The sequence below is a fragment of the Gorilla gorilla genome, chromosome 3 (genome assembly GCF_029281585.2).
Source record: "Gorilla gorilla gorilla isolate KB3781 chromosome 3, NHGRI_mGorGor1-v2.1_pri, whole genome shotgun sequence".
NCBI lineage: Eukaryota > Metazoa > Chordata > Mammalia > Primates > Hominidae > Gorilla > Gorilla gorilla.
Genome location: NC_073227.2, coordinates 90,582,151 through 90,598,180, shown reverse-complemented (window position 1 = coordinate 90,598,180; position 16,030 = coordinate 90,582,151). Strand labels below are relative to the sequence as shown.

General features: G+C 36.4%; 1 protein-coding gene across 1 annotated transcript; it reads right to left on the bottom strand.

Moving 5' to 3' along the window:
• Window positions 1–8,321: 8,321 nt before the first annotated feature.
• On the bottom strand, window positions 8,322–15,440 carry SMR3B (submaxillary gland androgen regulated protein 3B). Its single transcript, XM_019025885.4, has 3 exons — window positions 15,359–15,440; window positions 14,006–14,073; window positions 8,322–8,903 (listed from the first exon to the last, which is right to left on the bottom strand). Exons 2-3 carry the CDS (start codon window positions 14,057–14,059, stop codon window positions 8,718–8,720), a joined length of 240 nt encoding a protein of 79 aa, XP_018881430.1. The 5' UTR covers window positions 14,060–14,073; window positions 15,359–15,440; the 3' UTR covers window positions 8,322–8,717.
• Between the last annotated feature and the right edge of the window lie 590 nt (window positions 15,441–16,030).

The following is a 16,030-nucleotide window of genomic DNA, read 5'->3' as shown; positions in this document are numbered from 1 at the left end:
GGCAAAATTCAAGCACATAGGCTGACAGATTGTCTTGGGGTTTATGTGGTATCTGTCATTGGCATTAGCCTTGAAAGTGATGTAAGACAGATCGACAGATCCTATAGTTGTATGTGCATGTGTCTACCCCCTTAAAATAGCTTTTTTCTTATATGTTTTCATATTAGAAAGCAGTTTGACAATACATAAGAAACCTAACTCAAACAAGAACAACAAAAATGCAAATCTAACTTATGTACCTTTTTAAGACTCTTCTACTCATGATTGACTTTAGAGACCATAAAATACAGCAGTGGAAAAAGTCAATAGATTGTGAAATCGGATGTAAATTGTGCAACTAATCAATATGAATGTTCTTGACATTTTTTCAGGAATTTTAAGCAATTTTACCACAGACAATGATTTTTTTTTTAAAACACATCTGAGATTTTTAGGTAACATGGCTATTTCCATTAAAAGCCATGAGGATGATATTCTTGAGAATATGAGCAAAAGCTAGAATTCCAAAGTGAAAATTCTTACATTTATATTTCTATATACCTACCTTGGTAGAAGATTCTTCTTTGGAACAAATTACTGCTTAATCTTACTCTTGCCAGTTACTCAATTTAGGTAGCCACAATTTAAAAGTCCAAGAAGAGAAAGAACTTTGATAGAAAAGCCTTTCTTCTTAAATACCTCTGTCTGGATTTTTATTGGAGTTAAGAGAAAGGTTGAGAGAGGGCAAAGTTCTGTATTGATATTCTTTACCGAAACAAAGAAATAATAGTTGCAGTTGCCAGTTTGGCAGCTTCATCTATAGAACTGTGATCCAATCACTGTCCTAGCAGGCCCTGGGGCAGCACGCAGAATGCTCAAGTACAGTGGTTTTCAAACTTGACTGCACATCACAACTATCTAGGAAGCTTCAAAAAATTCCACTTCTCAGACCTTACCCCAGAACAATTTATCAAAAGTTATGGGGCAGAAGACAGACAAAATAATTTAATTTAGTTTTAAAAATTTTATTAATTTTATTTATGTTAGTTTTTTTCCTTCCAACTTTTAGGTTCAGGGGTACCTGTGTAGGTTTGTTACATGAGCAATTTGTGTGTTTCTGGGGCTAGTTGTATAAATTATTTCATCACCCAGGTAGTGAGCACAGTACTCAATAGGTAGTTTTTTGATCCTCACCCTCCTCCTGCTCTACACCATCAAGTAGGCCCTGGTGTCTATTGTTCCCTTCTGTATGTTCCCGTATACTCAATGTTTAGATCTCATTTCTAAATTAGAACTTGCAGTATTTGGTTTTCTCTCCTTGAATTCGTTTGCTTAGGATAATGGCTTCCACCTGCATGCATGTTGCTGCAAAGGAACACAAGAATTAAAAAACTCCCCAAGTTATTGCAAAGTGAAGCTTTGTTTGGGAACCACTGTTGTTAAAGGCTATAGATACTGGAGTTTTAATGTGTCTATACATATGTATCAGAACTGACATATATATATGTATAGTAAGAGTTGGTTTATTTGAGAAGAAGCTTATTTGGGAAGAAGGAATTTAAATAATGGAAAAAGGAGGCAGTTGAAATAAATTCTTTGTCTTAATTTTGGAAATAACAGAAGATGTCTAGTGGTGGGAGATAATTAGGAAATAGAATCCTTCTAGTTTCTTATTTTCAATTTCATATTTATTTCCCAGATGTGTAATTTTAAAGATACTGTACACATGCATTTGAGCTACTTAAAATGTTAAATATATAGAAATTACTTAATACATTTTTCCGAAGCTAATAATGAATATCTGGACTGCTTAATGGATAATAAATTCTCCAATATATGTTGTATTCTGTAAGTATGTGGTGTTATCCCATTATCTAAATCAGATGGATAAATTCAATGTACACTTGTCTACCAAAGATGGGAGGTATTACACAACCTATTTTCAATTTATGGCAAAAGGATGTAGTAAATTACACAATTTTATGTATAAAATGAAGGCAGGTACTGAGAAATTTACTCATAGGAAATAAAATCTATTCAGTTGAGAGGAAATTACCATATGCTAGAAGATGTTATGCTTTATTTTCTAATAGCCATAATTTGTTGAATCCTTACCATGTCCTAGACTATGTGCTAATCACTTTATGTAGATTAGCTCTCCTCATGCTCACAACAACCCCTTGCAATTTATGTTATTATTATCAGATCACTGATTAGATAATAAATTAGAGAGGAGTCACGTAACTTGCTCAAATTCACTAAAATAGCTGGGAAAGGAATTGACCTTAAATTTGCCATATTTGAGAGCTTGAACTTTTCCCTTCATTACGCTGCTTTGTCTCTCAAATCCAATTATTTGAACCACTGAAGTAATTACTATATTTTTAATAGTAGCACTCATTTATGCTTGAATGCAACTCATCAGTAATACATGAAATCTATTTAGGGAGTAGCGAACGGAATTTAGAGGATGGATAGAGCAGAATAGAAGTAAATATCAGATTGCATTATATATAAGTACTTTTCAGGATACATTATATGGTTATACATATGGGTGTACTGGGTTATTATGTAAAATATATGTTTTCTGTCAGCTGCAGTCAATAAAATATAAGAGTCTTTCATTATAGGGTAGTTTAGTGATTGTGTGTAGCATTCAAGTCAGGTGGCCTAAGCTGAAATGTCAACTCCCCTCCTATTAGCTGTGTTTCATATGACCAGCTATTTAATCCAATTATGTCTCAACACTGTCATTTACAAAATAAGATAGTAATATGTCTACTTCTTGATATTGTTCTGAGGATAAAATAAATAGGACATAGAAAATTGTGACCCACGTTATTAGTAAGTGTTAGCCTTTCGGTGGGAATGTTCTTCTTCCATCATGCAGTTTTTAAAATATTCTGGGTGTGATGAATCTCTAGTAAAGGGGTAAAACATATTCAAATTTAAAAGGTGACTTAAAAGCTTTTGGTAGTGAATAGGGAATTAAGTTGGAATTGATCTTAAACTACCTAGTTTTCTTTGCCTCTGTCTTTGTTGATGACAAGTTGACAATTAGAACTCTTGTCTCCTTTGTTAGTATGCTGATTATAGACAGTTTTGTTTCTGTACCCTTCTATGACTCAGGAAATCCTTTAAGTTAATATCTAATACTTCCTGAATTGTTACCTTCTCTAGTAACATGCTCATTTTGTGAAAAAGATGAACAACTTCTCTTTTTGGTGGGTGTTGTAAATTGTTTTGATGCCCAGTATATTTTCAGCCAAGTGTTTTAAGTACAAGATGTGATTTGTTGTTATAATGGATCATTGGATATGAAGGACTTAAGAATGAACATTGTTAAAATTAAGATAATTTCTGCATGACTTATAGTCAACAAAGGATTAGTTTCCAAAGCAGGTGGCAGCACATTTCTTTTCAAAATAAAAACTGTTATTCAAGAGAAATTTTAATTAACACCTGGCTTTAAAAGATCTTGACTAGATATTTTCTGGAACAATACTTAAAGCAACAATTGCCTTTTGTTAAGGAAATTCAAGTTGCTGGTGTAGTCTCACTGCTGTTGGTGAATAAAATTATTTATCATGACATCTTTCTGATCAAGAAACTGATTTCACAGCAAAAGAATGTGATTATGAGCTCATGCGCATGAAGTTCATTCTTCTTACCACATACCCCATCACAGAGAATCATCTAATCTAATAAAACAGTGTAATGACCACTGAAGACTTTATGATACCAGTTGAGAGTATATACCCTGCAAGAATGAGGTTCTATTTTACAGGATGCAGTACATGTTTTCAATCAGTGAGCAACATATGCATCCAGCTTTCCCAGGGCCAGAATTCATGGGAAAAGAAATTAAGGCTCTTCTTATTATTACAACTAATAGCCCACTCACAGAATCTTTGCTTTCTGTCTTTGTAACTTTGAGTTATGCTAGTTTGGAGGTCTTGGTTCATAAAGGAGGAATTAGGACATTTTGATCTCCTCATGTCACTGAACAAAAATAAATAAGAGTTACTCTACTGGTTAGCAGGATTGTTCCTGATTACCGAGGGGGAAATTGGGTTGCTGCTAAAAAAGAGGAACACAGAGGACTGTCTGGAATTCAGGAGATTCTCTGGGACACCATTTAGTATGTTCATGTCCAAAAGTGAACATTAAGGGGAAACTACTACAACCAAGAAAATGTATAACCACTGAGGATTGAGATACTTCAGGAATGAAGGTCTGAGTCAAGCATTTGGAAAGGAACCTTGGTCAGTGTTGAACTCTGTTGTTTTTCCAACATGTACAAAAGCAGCCTCATTAAATCCTCTCAGAGATTCCAGGACCAACCTTCCAGCATTCCTCCCTACTGGACTAGGTCTTAGACAAAAAGGACCATTCCTGTATACATAGAGAGACCAACACAAGTCAAGAAGTTCTACTTTTTCATAGGTTTGCTTTTCATACTGTGGGACCTCATCTGCAAGCTTCTAAATTTCAATAATTTCAAAATTTACCCTTCTTTCCTCAGCCCTAGGAGTCTTAGCTTCTTTCTGCAGTTGCTACCTCTATGAGGTAAATCCGGTGTTCTCATTTTGCCTTTTCAGTTACCCCGTTAACCATTCTTGCTGCCTAATTAATGATACTTGATATTAAATTCTTTTAAAAATAATTGGCATTATTGCTGCCTCCTGACAGCACCATAACTGATGCAGTGACTGATGGCTGCAACACCCCCTAGGCTCCATTAGTAGCAATAGTCTCGGGCTCAGGATGATGTCCAAACTCACTAGACAAAAGATTCATCACATACCAAGTTTATTTAGTGTTTACTTAGAAAGTATACAGAACAGGTAATAACATAGCACACTTGACAATAGCTTGCTGGAGAATTGGTAAACTTTAGGCACAGCTTCCTATGTCCCAGCCATTCTGAACCTGGGATGTATATGGTCATGAGAAACAAGTTTGAGTGTGATTGGAGAACCTCAGTTCAGAAAAACTTTAATGATAGATTGATTGCATGGAAATCTGATGTATTTGATGAGTCATGACTGGCTGTGCTAGAGGCTCAGAGTACAGGGATATTTCTATGGGAATACTATGGCCAGTCTAAACTATAGCAATATGCCACTTGTAAATGTGATCTGTTACTCCTCAAAGTCAGAGTACTGAAAACAAAAGCTAAAATTTCATAGTTGGCAATATTTCTCCTTCACCTCCTTAGGCAACACATGCTCCTTTGAGGCCAATTCCATTCAGTTCTACACTCTGACTTCTGCTCATGTGATCACCTCTTCTCATTTCATTTGTCAGTTATATTGCTATTTGCTTGAAGTCATGCTGGGTGACTTAAATTTTCTTTTCTTTTGTTTTATTTCAGCTTTCATTTTGGGTTCATGGGGTACATATGCAAGTTTGTTACCTGGGTATATTGCATGATGCTGAGGGTGGAGTGAAAATGATCCCAGCATCCAGGTACTAAGCATAGTACCCAACAGGTAGATTTTCAGCCCTCACCTCCTCTCACTCCCTCTCCCCTCTAATAGTTCCCAATGTCTGTTGTTCCCATCTTTATGTCCATTGTACTCAAATTAACTCCCACTTATAAGTGAGAACATGCAATACTTGGTTTTCTGTTCCTGTATTAATTTGCTTACGATAATGGCCTGCAGATGCATCTATGTTGCACAAAGGACATGATTTTGTTCTTTTTTATGGCTGTGTAGTATTCTATATGTTTACATGTAGCACATTTTCCTTATCCAATCCACTGGTGATGCACATTTAGGTTGATTGCATGTCTTTGCTATTGTGAATTGTGCTACAATGAACATACAGGTGCATGTCTTTCTGGTAGAATGATTTATTTTCCTGTGGGTATATACATAGTCATGATAGTTCCGTTATTAGCTCTTTGAGGAATCACCACACTGCTTTTCACAATTGTTGAAATAATTTACACTCCCACCAACAGTGTATAAGTGTTTCCATTTCTCTGCAACCTTGCCAGCATCTGTTATTTTTTGACTTTTTAATAATAGCCATTCTTACTGGTGTGAGATAGTGTCTCATTGTGGTTTTGATTTGCATTTCTCTGATGATGAGTGATGTGGAACTTTTTTCATATGTTTTTTGGTCACTTGTGTGTCTTCTTTTGAGAAGTGTCTGCTCATGTCTTTTGCCTATTTTTTAAATGGGGTTATTTTTTTTTTTGCTCAATTGTTTAAGCTCCTCATAGATTTTGGATATTAAATCTTTATCAGATGCGTAGTTTGAGAATATTTTCTCCCATTCTACAGGTTGTTCGTTTACTTTGTTGTTAGTTTCTGTTGCGGTGCAGAGGCTTTTTAGATTAATTAGGTCCCACTTGTCAACTTTTGTTTTTGTTGCAATTGCTTTTAAGGACTTAGTCATAAATTCTTTGCCAAGGCAAATGTCCAGAATGATATTTCCTAAACTTTTTTCTAGGATTCTTATAGTTTTAGTATTTACTCTTAAATTTAAGTCTTTAATCCATCTTGAGTTAATTTTTGTATATGGTAAAACGTAGCGGTCCAGTTTCATTCTTCTTCACGTGGCTAGCCAGTTATGCCAGCATCATTTATTGATGAGGGACTCCCTTCCTTGTTGCTTGCTTTTGTTGACTTTGTGAAAGATCAGATGGTTGTAGATGTGTGGCTTTATTTCTGGGTTCTCCATTCTGTTCTATTGGTCTATGTGTCTGTTTCCACTGGATGTCCCATCCAATCCTTAGCTTCTCTCATCTTGCATCTTCTAATCTCCAGTGACTTTTCTCTATTTCAGCTACTCACTGCTGCAGTCACACATTGGATTGCTATTACACTAACATTTCCTATTTCTAAATCGCTCATTCACACATCTCACTCCAGAATGACAACTGCCTCTCCTTCAAGTTTACAAGTTTAACTATTCCCACTGGAAACACCAGTTAATTGACCTCACGACTTTCTCCGGATCCATCAGCTCTCTTTAACCTTTCTCTCTTTATTCAGCATAGGGTCAATGGTAGATCACTAAAGTGACATTCTTTCTCATCCCTAAATAAGTATTTAAAATTTTTATTATTATGAATAACGGTTAAGAAATACATTGAACAACATGTCCCAGTATGCATAAAGGTGAATGTATTTGTCAGAATAAGGGGTATGAAGTACAGTGCACTCTGTTGTTCCGTTCCATTCTATTAATCTCATTCCATCTAATCCTATGTTATTTAATTTCATTCAGTTATATTTCATCAAAACTATTTCATATCTGGGGTGGAGAATAAATTCCCTGCTATGGCTTCATTTGGCCATATTGGTTCCAATCCATTTCAGCTAGCCCTTTGATCTCATAAGCAGAGGGAGTGTTTCAGCAATTTGTTTCTTTTCTTATCTGCCATCCTGCAAACTTAAGAATTTCTGTTAGTTACTGTTTCTTTAACTCTTCGGGGCACTGTGTTAGGGTTCTCTAGAGGGACAAAACTAAAGGAATATATATATGTATGTATATATATATGTATGTGTATATATATATGTATGTGTATATATATATATGTATGTGTATATATATGTGTGTGTGTGTGTGTGTATATATATATATATGGAAGTTTATTAAGTATTAACTCACAGGATCACAAGGTCCCATAATAGGCCATCTGCTGGTTGAGGAGCAAGGACAGCCAGTCTGAATTCCAAACTGAAGAACTTGGAGTCTACTCTTCAAGGGCAGGAAGCATCCAGCACAGGAGAAAGATGTAGGCTGGTAGGCTAGGCCAGTCTCTCTTTTTACATTTTTTCTGCCTGCTTATATTCTAGCCACGCTGGCAGCTGATTAGATTGTGCTCACCCGGATTGAGGGTGGGTCTGCCTTTCCCACCCTACTGACTCAAATGTTAATCTCCTTTGGTGATATCCTCGCAGACACACCCAGGATCAATACTTTGTATCCTTCAATCCAATCAAGTTGACAATATTAACCATCACAGGCACAGTTTCAGAAGTAACTCCTATTTGTTTCTTTTTTCCTTTCATTGGCTGAAATTCAGCACATGGCCATGCATAATTGCAAGGAAGGCTAAGAAATGTAGTCTACCTGTAGGTCCAGAAAAAATAGAGAAATGGATATTCCTTTGAAATTATGAGATTTGTGCTATAATCACCATTTCTATGATAGTTAAACTATTTTCTCACTTTAGGAATACTCTAAGAGATTTGATATTTCTTCAAAGTGATTCTAGAATAAATATTTTCTTAAGGGTTCAAATGATCTATGTTCACTCATTTAGGTGACATAACTGGGGGTAAAATGTTGGCTTTGATGACAGCAGTGGAGACTTCATATTGGTGCTCAATTCTTTATTTTTGCCTCATTGGTATAAATGTTATGTCTGCATGGGTTTTTTCTACAACTTCTTTCTAAGATTATTTCTCCCCAAAGCTCAGCACTTTTGGAATTTTTCATTCTCATCCAAAAATGGAAGCAATTTTATGTAAATGTCTCTTGGAAGCAGTATTGGAGTTCATATTTTGGGTAGTAGAAGCAGTAGTTACAAGGGTAGTGGTGTCTTTTGTGGTGGTGGTGGCACCTGCTGCAGTTGTTCATATTTGGGATGCAGGAGTAGGGAGGGTAGGATCGGTTGGAGAATTTACAGGGAAAAATGGAGGTCCAGGTGGATAGGGTCTTGGTTGGGAAGGAGGCTGTGGATAACCTGGGGCATCAGGATGGAGTGGTGGACCTTAGGGTTGAGGAGCGGGTGGTGGAAATACCCCTGGACCATTGGGTGCGGGAGGAGGTGGTGGGATTCTCCCTGGACCATAGGGTGGAGGAGGAGGTGGTGGAACAAATCCTGGGCCAAAAGGTTGAGGAGGAGCCAGCGGTCCAGGTGGATATGGTCCCCTGGGGCCTCTTTGACTCTCACCAGGCTGTGGAAATAAGAAGTAAATAATTTCAAATCAGATGTTTCACAGTTAAACATAAGGGGGAATGCTTTCTGTGGTAAGCAGAACTCTGAGATGGCCCCAAGATTTCTGCTCCCTGCTGGCACATGCTGGCCTGACCTTATCAGGTGAGCCCTTTTAAAAAAGGTTCTACAATGTCAGAGACAGAAGAAATCAGAGAGATTTGAAGCTGCAGTAAATGTTTTTCTCTGGGCTTTGAATCAAGATGCCATGTTGTGGGGAGGGCCATGTGGAGGTACATGGTAGACTGGCTATAGCAGCTGAGAGTGGCCCCTGGCTCATAAGCAGCAGGAAAGTAGGGGCTTCAGTCCAATAACCAAGGGACTGAATCCTGCCAACAACCAAACAAGCTTAAAAAAGGACACTGAGCTGCAGAAAAAGAAATACAGCAGTGGACACACCTTTTCAGCCTTGTAAGACTGAGCAGAGAAGCCAACTAAGCCAAGTTTAGAGTTGTGGCCAAAGAAACTGAGATAATAATGAGTTTTTAATGCTACTAATTGGTGGTAGTTTGTTATGCAGCAATAGAAAACCATTACATTGTATCTAAGTCACATAGTCTGAAAGTCTATTATCAAAGAAAAAAAGTTTCTCTTTTGCTTTCTGAATACGTAGGCTCTCAATGAAAGCAGGGATAGAATTGACTAAAAAAATATATATAATGAGCAAAAATGTTATCCTTTGCCTATAGTCGCATCTGTCATTTAAATCAACTGTAAGTGGAAATAAATGCCCTTCCAGGATGAGAAAAATGTCTTATTATGTCTAATTCAAGAGTTCAGGGCTGTTCAGACTTTGAACACTAATAAATTGTGAGAGACATCATGAGCACCTACTTTGTGCAATGAGCTAATGTAGGAGCTGTGGTGGGGATCCAGGGTTACAAACAGATCTTCTATGAATCTACAGGCCAAGGAGTTACAATACAAGGCAGGATAAATATGATCTAAAGGGAAGTGAAATGAGTGGAATGAGTCTCTGGGGTTTCATGTGAGGGTTTGAGTTCTGCTTCTGGCACGTAGAGGTTGGGTGAGTGTGGAATCCTTTTTGAGTCTCTTTTTTGTCATCAGAAAAATGATGTTAATAAAAGGACCCACCTCCTGTTGTTATTGTCAGATTTTTGTTGTGAAATATTACCTGTAAAATGCTTAGAGCGATGATTGGCTCAAGTATGGTTTACATAAAGCACAATTTTTAGAAATAAAAATAGCTGAGGCTGGGCATGGTGGCTCATGCCTGTAATCCCAGCTCTTTGGGAGGCTGAGGCAGGTGGATTGCTTGAGGCCAGCAGTTCAAGGCCAACTTGGACAATGTAGCAAAATTCTGTCTCTATTTTAAAAAATAAAAAAAAAATAGCTGAAAAGTAGTGCAAGGAACAAATACATTAAGGAGTTAAAGTGATCAGTTCTGGATAGGAAAATGATGAAGGATTGTTCTAGTGAGAAGAAGTCATTTGAAAAGAGGCTTAAAGAATATAAAATAAGGAGAGAACATGCCAAACAGAATGAAAATACACAAATGCTCTGGGGTAAGAATGAAGTTCCACTCTACTGACGGCAAGAAGTCCAGGTTGCTTGGAGCAGATGGTTTATACAGGACACAAAACTACATTCACTTCTTGCGGTTCTCAGTCCCTTCACCTATTTGTCTGGTATTACCCTTGTTAAATCTAAACTTTAGTATTACGGCAAAGCATCTCTGTCCTGGATTCCTAATTCCAGGTTCTTAACAATGGTAGAGGATGTCACAAGCACTGTACCATCAGAAAGTTAGCGTCCTTCAGTGCTGCCTGAAATCCTTTTTTGAGTGTCTTATCTTAGATTATCTCTTCCCACTTCCCCAGAGGCCTGTAATTTTCCAAGTTGATGCCAGTTTTATCAACATTCTCCACCTCATCCTGAGCTATCATTTACCCCCACCAAACTGGCTTTTCTCTTGCTTCACCAAGATATTTCGGGCAATTAGAAATGAACTTCCCTGATTTACTGGCCACACAACCATGGAGTCATTGATAGCTAGGAATTTTCTGTTTCTTTACAAGTGTCTTCTCAGGGACTTGGCTCTGTCAGTCTTCCCTTTACTTCCTGTAACTATAATATTGGAATTTGTTTTCTGAGGAAAATGAGCCAGTTAAATGGCAGGAATTATAAACTGGATCATTTTCTTCAGAAAACAACTATCATTTATGTTCCACTCACCCTTCTCCCCCACAATCCTATTGGCTTTGCATCTCCCTTCCTGAATTCTAAGTCTAACCGCTTCTTATCATTTCTCTTACTTCCACTTTAACCTAAGTCATTTGTTTTTACCCAAATTACTGTAATGACACCTTGATTTGACTGCTTGATTCTGCTCTTACACTTTCACCTAAAATATACAGAAAGTTTAAATAGATCATTTGCAAAAGAAGTATCAAGTTATATTATTTCCCTGCTTATAAAAGGTTCAGTTTCAACCACCGGTACCCTTGTTGTTGATTTTCTTGTCACCTCTTTCCTTCAAAGTGAAACTTTGAAACTTTGAAAGGGTATTCTAGATTTGCCAACTCCACTTCTCATTTCCCATTTGCTCTTCAACCTGGCTTCTGCCTTTAACATGCCAGTGAAAGTTTTATTAGGATCACTAATACAACAAATGAAAAATACCAAGGCACTTCTGTAGAACTGGCCTCATGTTTGTCTTCTCTAGCTAATGACATTCTGTGGTATTATGGAGGGCATTTGACCCAAGTGCTGCCAAGCCAAAGACTAGTCAGGATGTATGGAAGTTCAGGACTTGATTTTTAATTGTCAAGAAAACAAATCCTTAGTGTGGGAAAATACTCCATTCACTTTTATTGTTGAAACAATTAAAAAATTAGCTGAAAGTGCCCTCGCCTCCTAAAGATATCCTGATATTGATCTTAATATTAAGTAATGAAAAATCTTCATAGTAAGTATACCCAATCACATTGATTAGCTCCCTTTCCGCAACTGGCTAAAGGTAACGAACTCAGAAAAATGATGAAAATACTATTTTAAAGAAGAAACACTACGCTCTCAAAGGACTATAATTGGCACTAATCTCCTACATTACTTTATTTAGGAACAGTCCATCTAAGACACGGATACTTTGAACCTAAATTTATTTGTATTTTAATGGGACTAATAGTAGTTAGACTTGCTTTATTTGTGTGTGTGTGTGTGTGTGTGTACATATACACACACACATAAAGGACATGCTACCCTTCATATTTCCAACATTCAATAATTATTAATCATCATGAATCTCATATAATTAAGTTGGGGAAAGGTTGATTTCCATTTAAACTGCTTATGTTATCAGAAAACTATCTTTTTCTTTTTTCTTTTTTTTTTTTTTCTGAGATAGAGTCTCACTCTGTCACCCAGGCTGGAGTGCAGTGCCACAATCTTGGCTCGCTGCAATGTCCACCTCCTGGGTTCAAGCGATTCTCCTGCCTCAGCCTCTGGAGTAGCTGGAATTACAGGTGCATGCCATCATACCTAGCTAATTTTTGTAATTTTGGTAGAGACAGCGTTTCACCATGTTGGCCAAGCTGGCCTTGAACCCCTAACCTCAAGTTACCACCTGCCTCAGCCTCCCAAAGTTCTGGGATTGCAGGCGTGAGCCACAGTGCCTGGCCCAGAAAGTTATCTTTTTCAAATTAATCTTATAAAAAAATTTTATATAATAAAAGCCTGATACTTTGAAATTATAAATGTTTTTCTTTTGTATTCTGAGGGAATAAAAATATTGAAAATAAGCTTTATAATCAAGCCATTAAGATATTACCTTTAAAATATATGAATATATTTTATTGGTTTATTAAAAATTGTGTCAACATATAATGCTCTCAGTAATTTAGCCAAGGTCAGACTACCTCAGTAACCTTAGAATTTCCTGCTTTTGTTCCTTTTGAAAGTAGATGAGGCCGGGCACGGTGGCTCACGCCTGTAATCCCAGCACTTTGGGAGGCCGAGGCGGGCGGATCACGAGGTCAGGAGATCGAGACCATCCTGGCTAACACGGTGAAACCCCGTCTCTACTAAAAATACAAAAAAATTAGCCGGCCGTGGTGGCGGGCGCCTGTAGTCCCAGCTACACCGGAGGCTGAGGCAGGAGAATGGCGCGAACCCGGGAGGCGGAGCTTGCAGTGAGCCGAGATCGCGCCACTGTACTCCAGCCTGGGCAACAGAGCGAGAGTCTGTTTCAAAAAAAAAAAAAAAAAAAAACAAAGTAGATGAAAAAGGAATTATTTTATGTTTCATGTTTCAGAATGATGTAATTTTATGTTGCTTGATTTGTGGAAGTCATAATCTAAAAAAAACAGCTTTCATATTTTTCAATTTGATATAGATTTTATAGTACTTTGGTGGAAATTACTCTGGAATTAATATTCTCTTTCTGTCACTGGAATTAATCTAACACTACTTTGAAATCGAGTATGATTCTACTACTTTGAAACACGTGTGTTTTAAAAACATTTTTGTAATTTTGTATGATATTTAGTATCTCATTTGTCTTTAACCTGGTTTTGTATACAAAGTAGCTGTTTATATATAAATGCTTAGCATTCTCTCAAAATTTAGCATGCAAAGATACTTGTAGATCCTTAGTAAAATGCATCTTTCCAGGTCCCATTATCTGATACTCTTATTGAAGCTTGGATGAGGTCTTTACTATATTTTTAATAAGTGAGTTAGGTGACTCTGGTGTAAATGATCCATAAACTACATGCTGGGAAAACGGTTTTATTTTGATTATCTATTTTTATAGAGTTTTACCTACTGTGTAACTGACTAGAGTATGGGAACTTAACATTTATACGTATCTGTTTAATGCAGTCTGATATCACAGACTTGAGCTGTCCAGTATGGCAGCCATCAGACATGTGTGGTTATTTAAATTAGATTTTAAATTTAAATTTAAGCCCTAAACAGTGTTTCATCGATGATTAATAGTTACTAGTATATAAGAAAAGGTAACGTCATGAATGTAAAAAGAAATCTGAAGTAATGGTTAATGAGAAAGTATAAAGATGTGTGATCGTGATTAATGATACTTACTGTGAAGCACGCTGCAAGAGCCCAAAGGCCCAAGATCCAAGTCAGTGATTTCATCCTTTCAGTTGCCTCTGAAAGTAAGCACAATAGGTGATCAGTATGATTGTTTTTTATTAAAAAGTACTATTTAAAATGTCTCAACACATGGATATAATGTAATACAAATATCCTACTATAGCATTTTTAGGGAATTTGCCTAACGTTATTTTGAATTCAGTATTACTGTGGGGCGATATTAGTAGGCTTATAAAATTTGACTTCAAAATAGTGGAAGTAGTTTTTATTTTTGACTTGTAAACTGATCCTGGGGATAATGCCAAAGAGTTGTTCATACATTGCTCTGAGCAATAGAAGCTTTTCTGACTAAGGTTTTTCCCTTAGAAGTAACTACTTTAAAATGTATACTTATTTTCATTTGAACATTTTGATATTTTAAAAATAGTGGGTACATTATAGATTTCTATAGATGGGTTTGAGATATTAACATTTTAACTAGATCTTATGTTACAAATTTTATTGCTTGGAACAGCTTAAAAATAAGGAAAAAAAAAAAGGAATCACCCTGTTGGATATAGTCTAAAAGAAGAGTCACATAATATATTTCCTAGTTTTAACAACATTCTATTACATTAATTTAGGCTGTGATGAGTGGTCTCAAAGTGCTTCCAAAAATCCATATATCAGAGACCAAGGCAAGAACATGGAGATGTCCAGGTATTCTATTCTCAATTGGGTCAAATTTTACAATATATTTCAAGTACACGATAGCTTGATTTCTGGGAAAGCAACTCCATACACCATGGTGCAAATTGGCTTCCTGTTAGTCAACTCTGCACATAGGTTGAGTGTGTGGTCTGAGCAATGCAAGTCTTGAAAGAATCCTATGGACAAAATTTCACTAGATATTCAATTATATATATGTGGGTGTGGCTATTCCTTTAACTATTACTTTTCCTGTATCCATTCTTAAAAGAAGTTTGAAAAACAAAAGAAAAACCAATAATAAAAATATTCTGTAGAGCAGTTCTGTCTTTTAGAGTACACCTGAGAGTATTCTATCCTTATGAAGTTTCAAGAACTTTAAGGTACATCAGGAGGAAAAGTCAATTGTGTACTTGGATGGACCGATTGGCCCAAATGCCCAACATGAATGTTTTACTCTGACCTGTAAAAACCAGAATTTTTCAAAATTTAATGCATTTAATGACTTGCAATTTCATGTAAGCTAGTTATGTTTTTGCTGATAATGAATGTTCTATGAAAAGCCCATAAAATGTTATCGTTGAAAATGTTATCTTTGAGAAAAATTTCAATATTCAAAGTAAAAATATTCAGTTTATATTTCCAAGTACCTACCTTTGTGTGAGGATCCGTCTTACAGTTGATTAATCTGCTGGTCAAAATGACTCTTGCCAGTTGAAAGACAGCAAATAAAGGTGAAAAGGGACAAGAAATCTTAGCTCTTATATATTGTAATGGATTTCTGTTGGCAATAAGAGAAAGGCTATTCGGAAATAAAATAACTTCCGAGTTGATGCTCTTCAAAGATAGGAAAGTTGTTCTTGCCAATTTGGCAGTCTTTTTCTGGATTTTTTTTCATTCCTGAAAAGCATTGACCTGTTCAACATTTGCTGTTTCCTGAGGAAACAGATACAACAAATCATAATATCCTATCACCTCAGAAAAACAATCTGGGGCCTGTGGTGCACCATTTCCTCTTTATTTCAAAGGAAAAGCTGGCACGAGTTTTTTCTATTCCAAGTGATTTAATGGGCCATCTTTTGTTATTTGCTAGTCTCATCATATTTTCTATTTTATTTCAAAGGCCTACATATGTGCGAAATGCAAATATTTTTAAACTGAATTCTAACATGATCAGGAAAACCTATGGGAACAAAAATGATAATTAAAATTAAAAGTGCCTAATTAAATAAATGTTGCTAAATACCACACACACACACATGCACACATGCACGCAGGTACGATGCATGGCCAGTAATGTAAAGAATATCTAAAATTTCACTTGAC